The 14333-nt window shown below is 40.2% G+C and overlaps 2 protein-coding genes across 3 annotated transcripts in view; both read right to left on the bottom strand.

Annotated features, from left to right (window-relative positions):
* LOC117298299 (glypican-6-like) overlaps window positions 1-3736 on the bottom strand; it is a 67615-nt gene extending 63879 nt beyond the window's left edge. The window contains exon 1 of the mRNA XM_033781453.1: window positions 3185-3736. Within this exon, the coding sequence (XP_033637344.1) occupies window positions 3185-3350 (166 nt within the window). The 5' untranslated portion in view covers window positions 3351-3736. The remainder of the gene's footprint in view (window positions 1-3184) is intronic.
* Window positions 3737-5391: 1655 nt separating this feature from the next.
* LOC117298513 (monocarboxylate transporter 13-like) lies at window positions 5392-14092 on the bottom strand. Of its 2 annotated transcripts, XM_033781805.1 has the most exons (4): window positions 13377-14092; window positions 12615-12758; window positions 7145-8266; window positions 5392-6735 (listed from the first exon to the last, which is right to left on the bottom strand). In XM_033781805.1, the coding sequence occupies exons 1-4, from the start codon at window positions 13756-13758 to the stop codon at window positions 6584-6586; spliced, it is 1800 nt and encodes a 599-aa protein (XP_033637696.1). In that variant the 5' UTR covers window positions 13759-14092; the 3' UTR covers window positions 5392-6583. The 2 variants fall into 2 exon arrangements, with proteins under 2 accessions (XP_033637696.1, XP_033637697.1); XM_033781806.1 differs by lacking the exon at window positions 12615-12758.
* Window positions 14093-14333: the final 241 nt, after the last annotated feature.

A 14333-nucleotide genomic window follows, 5' to 3' on the forward strand; every position in this document is an offset into this window, starting at 1 on the left:
CGTTTCCATTCTAATAATGTCAAGTGTTTTGGAACTCTGTGGGTTTTCAAACAAAAATAAGAGGGCAGTCCTCATTCATTTATAATAATAAACTCAGAGGACAAACATGCCTGTTCATATTTACACTGTGGAGATTAACACATTAGCTTAATAAAATAAACAATAAACTCTAGGTCATATTTGAACAGTTACCAAAATGCCATATATTAAGTAAATCACAAGAAGGGCAAAGATCAAAGTTCAAAGGGCATAACATAACAGTGATCTCTAAAGGAATTTATTCAACCAACAACAAATACTTTTAAGCGGGTGTTCCTAGAACTAGCTACTTCAAAACGTCCACTTACTTTTAAAATCATAACTTGAATGAATTTTGAAGTTTCTTAAGCTATCTGTGGAGTGTGAGAGGGCTCGGCCATTTCACATGTTGCAAGGGTATTTTTCCATTCAAAAATTCAGTACAATACAAGTGTAACAAATTGCTAAATGAGGGCAACAACCTCTATGAGTCTGTCTCAACTTCAACTTCACCCCCGTCTACAGAGTATAGACTTTCATTATGGTGCTACCATCTAAAATAAATCCCATTCAAATCAATGTAACTAAAAAACAAAGGTTTGAAGGAGAAATAGTCCGGTTCCTTTTTAAAAATTATTCATTCATGTAATTGGATATAAGGAATTATGGCCAAAATGGCGAGAGCATGATAATGGTCAATACCAATACTTGAATGAACCATAGAAAATGAAATACTAAAACATAAGTTTTAAGTGCCTTACGCATGTGACGGTCATAGAAATTGTACCCCCCACTGTTATTTTTATTGCACTTACTTACTATGTAACATTTATTTGTTATGAGAAGCGCCCTCTCTTGAGAAGCATTTCAATTTCGCGCGCTTCCGCCACCTTCATAATGATTCCAGCGAAGACCTGACAAAATGTATTTTGTCTTCGTCTGTTTCAGGTAATAATCTTTTGGTTTATTTTCATACATTTTCCCTCTAAAATCATCATTCAATGTACATTATTGTAAACTGGTGTTTATCTTCAACCACTATTGATTCTATTTTTATTCATTTCGAGATTATTAGGGATTTAATGGAATTGATTGATTGCCGGACTAAAGATTTGTCCCGGTTTAGTTTTCTGAATACAAGTTCATTATTTATTTGTTGTTTATTTGACAAGAGTTGCTATTTATAAGTATTTGTTCTTTAAAACATTTCCGATCAGGAGCATCGGCCAAGTTTTATTTGCATTTAAGTTGTTGTTTTCCATCTAAGATCACATGTCATGATCTTGAGACATAGCTGTTTATTTAAAGCCGTTTACGATTTCATTTAATACTGTTTGTACATAAATACTGTTCTGTGATTATTTGTTTTATAAGTTAATTAAGATAATGATTCCAGCGAAGACCTGACAAGAAGTATTTTGTCTTCGTCTGTTTCAGGAAATAAAATGGTGCACCGAGTGTAAAGAAAACAACTTGCCGTTAGCCTCTATCCTTATACGACTTTCTTAAGTATTAGAGAGGGTCACACGCAGAACAGAGGCTCAAAGTATTTTACAAAAATAACTAACCAGAATAGCCAAAGAATGGTGGGACTGGGATTAAAAAAACAAAAGCAAGTATGTACTGTAGCCTAAACACTATTCAATTTTTAAATTACAAGAAGTTTTAAGCATTGAGGGAGTTGCACATTGAACATTTTGAGCTGGTTCTGCCTAAATCTAAACGTTCAACTTAATGAAGTCACCACAAGTTGTTAGCAATGTACCCAAGGCTTTCCTTACGGAACTGCCTCCCAGTGAGTAAAAACAGCGGATCTGTTGTGGAATTAATCACAACCTGAAACTAATTTGCCCACTACAAAGAGTAATAATGTGGTATACTAAACCACATCCAGTTTTAAAGCGTGCGTAGAGAAGTAGTCTATTGTTTTAGGATGTTGTGGTTGAGACACAGACTAATTTAGTTTTTTGTTTTTCACAAATAAATCATGAAACTTCTAATGAAGCGTTTGTCTCATTTGGTGCACACTGAATCTTTATATTATAATTTGAAGTAGCGAACGGTGAATTTTAGTAGCAACTGATATTTTGTGTACGGTTTTGTTCACAACTATGTCTATACAAAAGGGAAATTGTTCAGTGGTCAGTCATCTTTGTTCTTTATCCCACTGGAAAATATATTTTATCTTTTTTTGATAAAGTTATCGAATGCGAATAAACCAACAATTTTTTTTTTTTAATACGCTTTCATCAATGATGTGGGTTGGCTACTTACACATAATCGAATGTTGTATCGTGTACCTCTTGCTTGAAGATTGAGGGATATTCAGGTGTATTCGTAGGCATTCTTTCAGTAATCGATATAAAGCCTAGGTGGTACCGACATGTACAGTGATTGTTTTGGGAAAATTATTTTACTGTGAAAAATGTTTGTCTGGTTTGTCAGCATTATTATTGTTGTGAAGCTTTAGCTGAATACAGTGTGTACTGTTCCTGAGGAAACAGAAAACAAAATAATTGTTTTCACACCAACGTCAAATCCATCCACGCTTTTAAAAGCGACGTGACACTGACAGTGGGTCTACTGCTGCAGCTCTTGCTAATGGACACCAACACTCAGAAATCTAAGAAACGATTCGCGCATTACGAATCATTTCTTAAATTCAAATGTTTTGGTGTGACAAATTATCCAAACCTTACTAATTTAACTGAACATGCTGAAGAGAATGTTTTCTCAAAAAAAAGGGTTTTTTTCTCGCCTGCTTGGATGTGGAAAAAAAACTTTGATTTTTAACCAAGGTAGCAATAAAAACAAAGGAAACACTTAAAAACGAAACATTAAAAACATGTGAATGTTTATAACAATCATTAAACAAAAAACATTTTTTATATAATTTATTAGTTACTCATGCATTGTTGTCTTTATTAAATGTTATTCTTCAGTTAACTATGTATGAACAAACAATTGAAAGTTTCAATTGTTTGTCAATGAAACTGAAAGTGAAGAAAGCAAATTGTAATTCAACAGTCACTACCTGCAGTCAGATACATTGGGCAAGTTTACATTCTTGACGTATTGACGTATGTGTTTTTAAACATATTTGATTTTGACTTTTCTGTATATAGTGTAGCCTAAAACCCTAAAGTAATTTTACTCTTAGTCTTACCCGAAACTGCAAAGTCCGGTACTTCATTTGTGCTAAATCCTTTATCTTGATAGGCATCCCGAACGTCGGCACATCCATTCTGTCCAGATAGGGCTGTTGTAAGTCCAGAAAATACGGCCAAAATAGTCCCAACCAACACGAAAATAAAATCCAGTGAAAACGCCATGTTGCCTGGTGTAGTGTACACAAATGCGAGAATTCCCAAGCGAGGCACTATTTCAGCGAGTTCGTGTGTATTGTCCAAAATGTGATTGAATCAGCACGACCGTCGAACGACGTCCGCCCGGAAAATGCAGGGGTTACCTCTCTAGCTCTCTCGCCCGTAAGAATTTACAAAACTTGGTCGAAAATTCCACTTAGATCCACCAAAATGAACGACTTCATGTGTCCAACCGGTGCTTGTTGGATGGAAAAAGAAGACTTCAGGAGTTCACAAGAGTTTCACGGCATCGGAACATTGAGAAAGGCGATTTGACGTACAGCGAAAATGTGAAAATTTTGCGAAAGTGGTGGACTTGATTTCTAAACACGAGCTACCACATATCGTATGGTATGTACACTGTACATTACACACACTACCACAACATCGATTGAACGACGTGCAGGTTGATTAAGCTGGGGTGTACCATTTCAAAAATAGGGGTCGGAGTACATTCCAACTAAACTACACACAATTTCTAACAATTTTTTGAATTAAATAAGCATAATATATTTTTTAATCACACTAATGAATTATAATCTTCAAGAAATTATCTTTATTTTATAGAAAGTACGCTTTTGAAAACATTTTGTTTAAAGAACATAAATTTGCATAAAAATGTTCCCCTATTGAATAATGTCACAGTCAACAAATGCCTCGCCGCTGTTACCAGCAGGGGTCAACCTCCCTGTGTGTTAACCAATTTTGACAAAAGAACACTTTATTTTTTTCCTTCAAAGGAAGTCTCAGCTTGCTCTATGGTTTCAGCATACGTTTAGCAATAAACTTCTGTAAGCCTACTGTTTTGAGGTTTTCGTGTGTGGGGAGGGGGTTCTTTCAGTATTATACACGCACAAATTTTGAACAGAAAGTTATTTTAATAACTTAAAACTATAAAAGAGTATTTTAAAATATCAGTGACATAACTGCATGTTATTCCATGGAGGACAATTTATTCCTCCATGGTTATTCTTATTGTTATGCAATCATCACAATGTATGAAAAATAAGTTAATATAAAGGTAATTCAATGAAGATTCATTTTTAATGAACAAGTTTAGCTTGAGTACACGCTTGATTTGGGGGTTTGTTAAGTTCTGCATGAAAAGGAATGAAGATCCGCCGCAAAGTTGGGGACGAGAGATCTTGTGATATTTGTAGCTCATCTTGCTGTCACAAGAGGGCGACAAACACAAAAAATTCATTTCAAAGGGTGCGAAACTCTTGACTCCCGTTGCAACCAATTCTTAATGTGTTCAAATAATATACTCAACAAATAAATAAAGTCTCTCAGCCTCTTGAAACAATCATGTTTTCAGACAACTTCAGATTTCTCGTTAATTTTTGACAGGTGAGTCGTTTGGAATCTTCGCTATACTTGCCACAGAAATAAACATTCCCGAATGTGCTTTCCCCCGAATTGACCTGCTGCCAGTTGCTACTGTCCTTACTCTATGCTATTAGGCACTACAACAAGCCACAATAGGACAAACCTTAAGGCCTTATAAATGAGCAAGGCTCAAATCTCTATTGATCAATAGTTGAAGCACACTATTCTAGGTTCGGATACACGTACAGTTATCTGACACAATTTGAATGATCCCTAATAAAATATTATTATTATGATTAGTCTATCGCATTATTTTTTGATCCGGTGGTTGCACCCGAAGAGGTTGACCCTGGTAGCCAATCAACGGAGGTCAGCATTTAATTTAACTTGCGAATTTAAAACCGGCCCTATACCATAATAATTACTTTTGAACGACAGGTCGGTACAAACAAATTAATTTATTTCACTTATAATCGAAAAACACAGAGGTCATACAAGTGTACCAATCCTCCACCGAAAAAAAAAACCAATATCTGACATACTAAAAATTTGAGAATAAAAAACTTAAAGACCCCCCCAAATCAGAAATAATATTTAAGTATTTTCTCCAGAAGATGATCAAAGCATACTGATCGAAACGTCGAGTTGAAACCAACGGTTCTTTTCAGAACCACCCCAACTCATTAGAGATAGTCATTACATGGTGTTACCGCAATCGTATTTCCACCATGCAAAGTTTCAAATCCTACTAAATATATTTTAAGTTGTAAGGACAAGCTATATTATTCTCAAGGAACGAGTTGAGGTACCGGTGCAAACATTATAAAAGCACAATAAAAATGTTTGTTCTAGCGTAACAGGATCTATTCTCTGAATATGGTTCTCCCTCCCCCCAAATGGCGAAAATTGTGTAGACATTTCGTCTGATAATTTTGTATTTTGATCAAGTTCCTTCCGCTCATGTTAATCAATTATTTACTGGTGTTCATGGGGACACATGTATTTTATTTTGTGTCCTCTCCCGAAGGAAGATAAGTCAAAAGAGGGCGCTATCAAACGAAATTCCAACCAGAGGCTCTGTCTTCAAGTACGAGACAACAGACAGAATAATCAAAGGTCGAAACTAAGGAAGTTTTTGTAAAAATTATATATATGTATTTTTTAACATCATCTTTAATGAGGGTAAACCCCGATGAGCGACCGGCGCTCTTTACGAGGCCCTCAGAAAAAAAACCTGTATTAGTACAAAATAGTATGATACAGCATCAAAATTGTTATTAGGGAAATACAGCATGGTGTCCTGCAGCAAATCTTTCCACAAAGTTTATTGGAGATGGATACATATAAAATATGAATTAAGAGGAAGCAGAACAAAGTGAACCACCGGTAGAGGGCGCAACATCGAATGTTTTAGAGGACAACTCGGAGGGACTGGGCAAGTCTATCAATCTTGATCGAACGGCAGTACTCTCTCATCTCCAGAAATGTTTGTTTAAAACAAAATGAACGTCCATCCATCAATCAAGACTTAGTAATGGGGGACTTTTGTGACGCTTGGTGGCAGCAGACTTACCACGTAAAACATTATGCTCAGAACTCACGTGAACATTGACAGAAATTACCACTGATCTATAATAGAGATCGAAGCAATTTACCTGGTAGATCTGCTGCCACCTTGCGTCCCAATGTCTTCCCATGACAAGTGTGGCTTGGGTGATCAGAGGATGAGACATGCGCATGACTGTTCCACCATGGAGATTGATTAGAGTGGCTGACTAATAATATCACTATTTTGTGGACCAAAGTAGAACAATGACGCCATCTTGGCTTACACTATCTTTGTAATCTCTCAACTCCGATTCAATAAAAAGTTAATGCCCCTTGACGCCTCTCCATATCTCAACCCGGACTTGAAGACGCAGCAGAAGAGGTTCAACGAGTAATATGAGGAAAGCAACAGCAGACACAGCACCAGCGGTGAAGTAAGATGCGTCATAGCTACCGGTAATGTCATACAATCCACCTGTATAATAATTCGAGAGAAAGAAAAATATGTTTAGATCTATTGTATCATTTTTGCATGGCAAAGAAGCCTCACCGGACCTTTTTTAAATTTTATTATAATCATAGGATAATTTCTTGGTGAAACCGAGAGTTTCTTTTCCATTTCGGAGTTTTATAGGCATACTATGGGAGGGTGTGAATCTCGACCTGTTCTAACATTTGCTTTACATTTTTTAACCAAACAACTTATCTCGGGCTATCTTTCTTTTCTAAAAATGTCAAGCAATAGTTAGGCTGTTTTGCTTGCCATGGAAGGGTCGATCTGTGGTCCCCGAATTTACAAAATAATATTGCAATGCTTCGAAAACAACAACAGAAAAACAAAGTTTTTTTCTCAAAGTGACTGACCGTACTTCTACTTTTCTTACCCACGAGCATAGCTCCAGCAAAGCCTCCTATTCCCAAGAAGAATTGACCCAAACTTAATGCACCGCCAATTCTGTCTGTCCCAACGTAGCTCGTTGTAAGCACGGCCATTAGGGGACTGTAAAGCCCATTACTGAGTCCAAGAGCGGCGGCAAAAATACACATCGTAGCAAAGGACTGAGTTAGTGGGCAGAAGAAGCAACTCAGCATGTTCCCCAACATGGCAAATGTACACAGTTTGATTGGTGAGATTATCTTGGCATCGACAAATGGTCCGTTGAATAGCCGGCCAATCGCGGAGCATATCCCGTTAACTGAGGGTATTATGACCGCCTGGATTTGAGGGATACCAATGCTGATCGCTCGGGGTACTATGAAGACAATAGCAGCATAATAAGATAAACCCATTGTGAGGTACACCAAACAGACTCCTAAGAATCGAAAGTTAGTCAAGAACAGATCGAGACAATAGGCTTTCGCGATATTTTTCAGCAAAGCAGTACACGTGAAATGCTTGGATGAGGGTTTTGGGTTTTTGGTGTCAGCGGTGGGATCGACTTGATGGCATGGCTGCGAAGGCAGGTGATCTTCATGGGAACTGCTTTGAAGAGAAGTGATAGTCTCAGGAGAAAGATCTAATCCTTGGTTGTAATGCTCGCCCGATTCTTTGGGGTTTGTAGCATCCTTTGAATCAATATAATTCCCATCTACGTCTCTGTTGGATTCTTCGAGTGCAATATTTGAGTCTAAAGTTGAATTAATGGTTGCAGCGGTGGGATCAGCACAGTTCCTGGCAAAATCGACTTCGTCCTGTGACTCATGTGGTTGGAACTTGTTGGACTCTATTTTCTCTTTTCTTTTACTGACAGTTATTTGCTTCAGCTCTCTATTATTTGGCTTAAATAGCATCCCCAAGACACAAAGATTACCAATAACTGCAGACAGGATCAGCATAGCTCCCCTCCAACCATAAGATTCGGCAAGAAACTCCATAAGCGGTGGCATGGCTGTGCTTCCTATCCCAATGCCAGCAAATGTTACTCCATATGCAAGCGCCAGTCGTTTTTTAAAGTTGTATTTGATGATGAAGGTGGTTGGAAGGTAAGCTATTCCCAGTCCAATACCTGGTGAATTTGAAGAAAGGGAAATGACACAGAGTTTTAACACATGCCACTTCCCTACATGGAAACGAAAACTTGAGTAACCAAAATAGAATTTGCCCGTTTAGGAATAGAGCCACCAAGAGGTGGCACTCAACGGGAGGTAGGGCGAGGTGAGGCTGGAAGGGGGTTGGGGGTAAGTTTGATTAAATACACCAAAACAATTTGTTTTCACCAATCTATGATTATTTCGCTCTCCATTAACTTGTATGGTGTTCCATAGAGGACAGCCTCCGTCGTAGTTGTGAGTTGTCCGTCGGAGTTGTGAGTTGGGGCGTCGGAGTTGTGAGTTGGGGCGTCGGAGTTGTGAGTTGGGCCGTCGGAGTTGTGAGTTGGCCGTCGTAGTTGTGAGTTGTCCGTCGGAGTTGTGAGTTGGGCCGTCGTAGTTGTGAGTTGTCCGTCGGAGTTGTGAGTTGGCCGTCGTAGTTGTGAGTTGTCCGTCGGAGTTGTGAGTTGGGCCGTCGGAGTTGTGAGTTGGCCGTCGTAGTTGTAAGTTGGCCGTCGTAGTTGTGAGTTGTCCGTCGGAGTTGTGAGTTGTGCCGTCGTAGTTGTGAGTTGGCCGTCGGAGTTGTGAGTTGGCCGTCGTAGTTGTGAGTTGTCCGTCGGAGTTGTGAGTTGGCCGTCGTAGTTGTGAGTTGGCCGTCGTAGTTGTGAGTTGTCCGTCGGAGTTGTGAGTTGTGCCGTCGTAGTTGTGAGTTGGCCGTCGGAGTTGTGAGTTGGCCGTCGTAGTTGTGAGTTGTGCCGTCGTAGTTGTGAGTTGGCCGTCGTAGTTGTGAGTTGTCCGTCGGAGTTGTGAGTTGGCCGTCGTAGTTGTGAGTTGTCCGTCGGAGTTGTGAGTTGGCCGTCGTAGTTGTGAGTTGGCCGTCGGAGTTGTGAGTTGGCCGTCGTAGTTGTGAGTTATTTGACATTCTATCATTTTTTGTTAATAGTGAAAACGCCCATTCCTATTTTCATTTATTTTATAACATCGTAGAGAACACGTTTTTTAAAGATACCTTACAGTTTAGGCCGGTTCGCAGGAATTAAAGATGATGGTTAGCCCGTATTCCTCAACAAAATGAAAGAACAAAATATTTACATATTTTTAACGCCAGGAACTGTAGGTAGAACGATTTTTATCCAGACCATTTCATTCTGATTGGTTGAGCTCCGGTCAATCAGGAGAATGTGCAACTTACTGAATATTCATGACTGTTCGTTTCGCGCACACTGCGAAATTGTCAGCTATAATGTGTCACTTTGTGTACAGAAGTACATAATATTCAAGCACCAGACTGCTGCCCAATGTAAATTATTGAAATTGACGTCATAATACAGGAAAATGAAAAGGCTGATCCAGCTATTCACTGTATTTTGTAATCTTTGAAGTATATATAAAGTAAGTGGCAACAACTCTATATCCTGGGATAATTGCAATTTAACATATTTTGGCTTTCAGATCGTCTAAAAATCTGGCAATGCATCTGTAAATTGCTACTAGTTTCCCGGGGGATCCATAAGAAGTATAGTTTTTGTTTTTGTTTGAACAGCAAATAAACCCACCAAGGATACAAGTCAATAAAACAAACTCAAGGCATCGTCAGATTTATGTCTATAATTTGTTATTTGGAAGCACAGCTCTTTGTTGGATGTAAGGGGAATTTGATTCGTAAGTGAGAAGGCGCTTAGCAAGATTTACAGTCTCGAATCCTCTGAACTATTTACTCAACTTCGTATCAATAACCTTTGTATGTCTTGGACGACCTCCATTTTTGCTGCCAGAAATGGTGTGTATTATCATGATCCAACCCCAGGCATTTAGAGTCAACAAAATTTGTTATTTGGAAGCACAGCTTGCATACACACAGGTCACAGCTCGGGTATCAGGAAAATTTGCATAGTTCCGTTGGCTTATGCGTTCATGCGTTCGTATTTCCGTTTACAACAAACAACATATAAATTATTTCAAGTTAACCAATTAAAACACTATTCATCCATACCTAGTCAATCCAACTTACATAACACTTTCAAATACTAAAGTTTTAGTATGTGTTTGTATTTGTTTGTTTGTTTGTTGGGGTGTTTGTTTGTTAACCTGTTCGTTGAGTGAAATTGTTTGTCCTTTTGTCTCTTGGTTGGACTGACACACCTCTTGGTGACAGTGCAGGCACTATTGTCAGTCCTGGCAAACCTGTAGTGTTGATGTCTTTCTGTTGTCCTCAGTCGTGTAGTACTTTTTTCTTTCTTTTTTTTCTTTTACTGCCTGCCATCCTTTTTATATATCTTGATGTATCCCCCTTGTTACTGTTTTCCAATACAGATGTATGTTTTTATATAATTAATGTTTTAAAGAGTTGTTTCCTTTTCGTATAAAATTTTGTAATTTTTTGTATTTTATGTGAATTGCCAAATAATAATAATAATAATAAATAATAATAAAGGATGATTTGACCATCTTTGGACTAATTTAATGATAGGCATACACTTTAAATTTTATTTAATTTTTATTTAATGTTAAATTGCTATCGGGGTGTAAAAACATATAACGCTTTCATGGTGCCTTGAACGAAAAAGAATTTAGTGAAAGATTAATGCTAGTTCGTTATAAGGCCCGCATCCTACCTGCAGTTATTAAAGAATATGTTACAATTCATAAACAAAATTTCGAAGGGGCGTAGATAAATATAAAATATCAGATCTGCAACTGACAACATAGTGCTGTGCGAACAAAACATAGGCCTAATTTCCCAATAAAAGCATCGAACACATGGGTCCATCCATTTCATGTAGGCATAGGCAAGCAAAAGCGACAACTCAAAAGGATTTTGCCTTCTCGGTGACGAATCGATGGATTCAGCAAGGTATAATTCATCACAATCGGAACTCAATCACATGTGTAGAAGAACCCGGAAGTAGGCATACGCCACCTATTGACCATTGCAGTTTAGTAAACAAAATAAAAAGTCCGACGGCCAACTCACAACTCCGACGGCCCAACTCACAACTCCGACGGCTCTACTCACAACTACGACGGACAACCCACAACTCCGACGGACAACTCACAACTACGACGGACAACCCACAACTACGACGCACAACTCACAACTCCGACGGCCCAACTCACAACTCCGACGGACAGCCCACAACTCCGACGGCCCAACTCACAACTCCGACGGACAGCCCACAACTACGACGCACAACTCACAACTCCGACGGCCCAACTCACAACTACGACGCACAACTCACAACTACGACGCACAACTCACAACTACGACGCACAACTCACAACTCCGACGGCCCAACTCACAACTCCGACGGACAGCCCACAACTACGACGCACAACTCACAACTACGACGCACAACTCACAACTCCGACGGCCCAACTCACAACTCCGACGGCCCAACTCACAACTCCGACGCCCCAACTCACAACTCCGACGCCCCAACTCACAACTCCGACGGACCAACTCACAACTACGACGCACAACTCACAACTCCGACGGCCCAACTCACAACTCCGACGCCCCAACTCACAACTCCGACGGCCCAACTCACACTCCGACGCCCCAACTCACAACTCCGACGGACCAACTCATAACTACGACGCACAACTCACAACTCCGACGGACCAACTCACAACTACGACGCACAACTCACAACTCCGACGGCCCAACTCACAACTCCGACGGCCCAACTCACAACTCCGACGCCCCATCTCACAACTCCGACGGACCAACTCACAACTACGACGCACAACTCACAACTCCGACGGACCAACTCACAACTACGACGCACAACTCACAACTCCGACGGCCCAACTCACAACTCCGACGGCCCAACTCACAACTCCGACGCCCCAACTCACAACTCCGACGCCCCAACTCACAACTCCGACGGACAACTCACAACTACGACGGAGGCTGTCCTCTATGGAACACCATAAACTTGTCTTGCCACCCAAAAATGTTTTATCATAAATTATCATAACCATGGTCTTGTACCACCGAGCACCGCTGCTAAAGCAGTCGCTCCGTTTAACGATACTTATGCCCACGACAATTTATTATGAATGGCGAAACAGTCAAATTACCCAATACGATTTTGTTATACGGTGTCCCAGGTACAATGTAAATCAGTCGCCGGATGATTACCTTATCCCCCATTTATTATGGGAAATTAATATGGGCAGGGAAGGATAATTCAAAAGAGGGCCCTATCAGAATATGTTGGTACCACTTTTTGTGTGGTTTGTACAAAGTTCGCCATATGGGGGGGGGGGGGGGCATTTGAATCATCAGGGGAAAGAATCACTTGCCACAATGGCCCAACTTACCTGCAACAAACAATACACAAATCAGTTGAGTCAATGACGCCGTCAATATGACCATGGAGGTGGACAGGCAACTGAGGGCGCCCCCAGCAATGACCAAAGCTCGACAACTAACTCTTTTTGACAAGGCTCCAGCTATGGGTCCGCCTTGACATTTCGAAGAATGTAAACAAAAATAGTATTATGATTATTATATATTTCTAGAATAGTGGAACCAAGGCTGCCTCATAAGTGAAATTAGTCACAGGTGATCGCACTGCAAGCCTCTGGGGAAACAATATGATTGCTAGGTGAGGCTGAAACACGGGTGTTTAGCTTTACTATTCCATGAGCGATTTCAAGCGTTCTGGGTTCTTAAACGCACACAACATATCCCAGTACACGGGACCAACAGCTTCATGTCCCATCTGATATCATGGTAGCATATACTGCCTAAGGACACGTGCCACGACCGGGACTCGAACCCACTGGTGATCGGAAACAAGCTTGAGTCCAGAGCCTCTTAGAACGCTTGGACTGTATGCTATGGGAGTTTATTTAGTTCAGTGGTGCACCTAGCCCAGGTTGGACTCCTCCGTTGCAGGCACTGACTGACGTCCTACCAGGGCTATGGTGCACCCACATTCTCGAGGACATTTGAAAACATTTGGGGCAACTTTGAATTGCCAAACATTGCTTTAAAACGTGAAAGGACACAATGGTCGAATACCCGCGAGACTTGCACACAGTCTATGGCGGATTTATTCTAAGGGATATCATTATTACCAACGCATAATGCTGCAAGAAGGATCGCCGATCCTATCCAGCTAACACGAGCCGCCCCTACGGAGAACTCCTCCTGCCACTCGACGTACAGAACACCTTGAGCTAAGACGAATCCAGCGATTATCGAGTGCATGATGGAGGCCGCCATTACAATCACCCACGCTCTGATTCCCCCATCAACAGAGCCTCGATTTTGTTTCCTGGAACCTCGATTTGGCGGCTGTGGCTCTACCTCCATGCCCCGATGAACTGTTACAGCTGTGGGCTCCGTAGATGTGTGTTTATTTGCTGTATCCTCGCCTTGTGTATGGGTGCCTTCCCCTTCAAATGTCGGCTGAATTGTTGCCACTTCCCCAGATGTTTTGAAATCATTATCAGCCATTTTGTTGATTTAGACCACACTGTTCTTGTACCGTGATGTAACAGCATTTCCCCCACTGAAGAATTGAGCGCTTCTGTTCTGTATTTACAGTCCCTTTCTATTGACAGTCTAGAAAAAAAAGGCCATGGCAACTTATGAAAGAGCTCGCCATAATAGAAGCTTTATAACTGTACACGGTTGACGGAATTTCGTATTCCCTTTAAATCTGCTGATTCATTCAGGTCGGATGGGTGTACATGTATTGCCGAAAAATGCGTCACACAGTCCGCTTCCATGTACAAATTAATAATTAAGAGATCACAAATTGCATTAAAATATTAAAAAGTTAAAATTACAAAAGTACAACAAAGGCAAAAGCCAGTACACAGTCAATTGAAAAAGAAGTCAACATAAGATTAAGTTGACAGTTTTTCTTCTTGTTTGTTTTAGGCGAACTTGCATTTAAACAAAATACAAAGTGGAACTTGGCGTAGTTGGTGTTACGTCAGTTTTATTTCTTGAAACTGACAAATTAGGTCCCCACCCGCTTCCTTTTTAGAGACCACATCCTCTGACATGTTTCCCCCGGTTCTTTT

Source organism: Asterias rubens, chromosome 13 (assembly GCF_902459465.1).
Source record: "Asterias rubens chromosome 13, eAstRub1.3, whole genome shotgun sequence".
Classification (NCBI taxonomy): domain Eukaryota; kingdom Metazoa; phylum Echinodermata; class Asteroidea; order Forcipulatida; family Asteriidae; genus Asterias; species Asterias rubens.

What these genes read in the sequence shown, in the direction of transcription:
- LOC117298513 (XM_033781805.1), bottom strand. Translation starts at nt 13,758, where the DNA reads ATGGCTGATAATGATTTCAAAACATCTGGGGAAGTGGCAACAATTCAG. An exon ending in TTGTGTATTGTTTGTTGCAG is followed by an intron (nt 8,267 to 12,614) that starts GTAAGTTGGGCC and finishes CAAATTCACCAG; the next exon opens with GTATTGGACTGGGAATAGCT. An exon ending in TGCTGGAGCTATGCTCGTGG is followed by an intron (nt 6,736 to 7,144) that starts GTAAGAAAAGTA and finishes ATTATTATACAG; the next exon opens with GTGGATTGTATGACATTACC.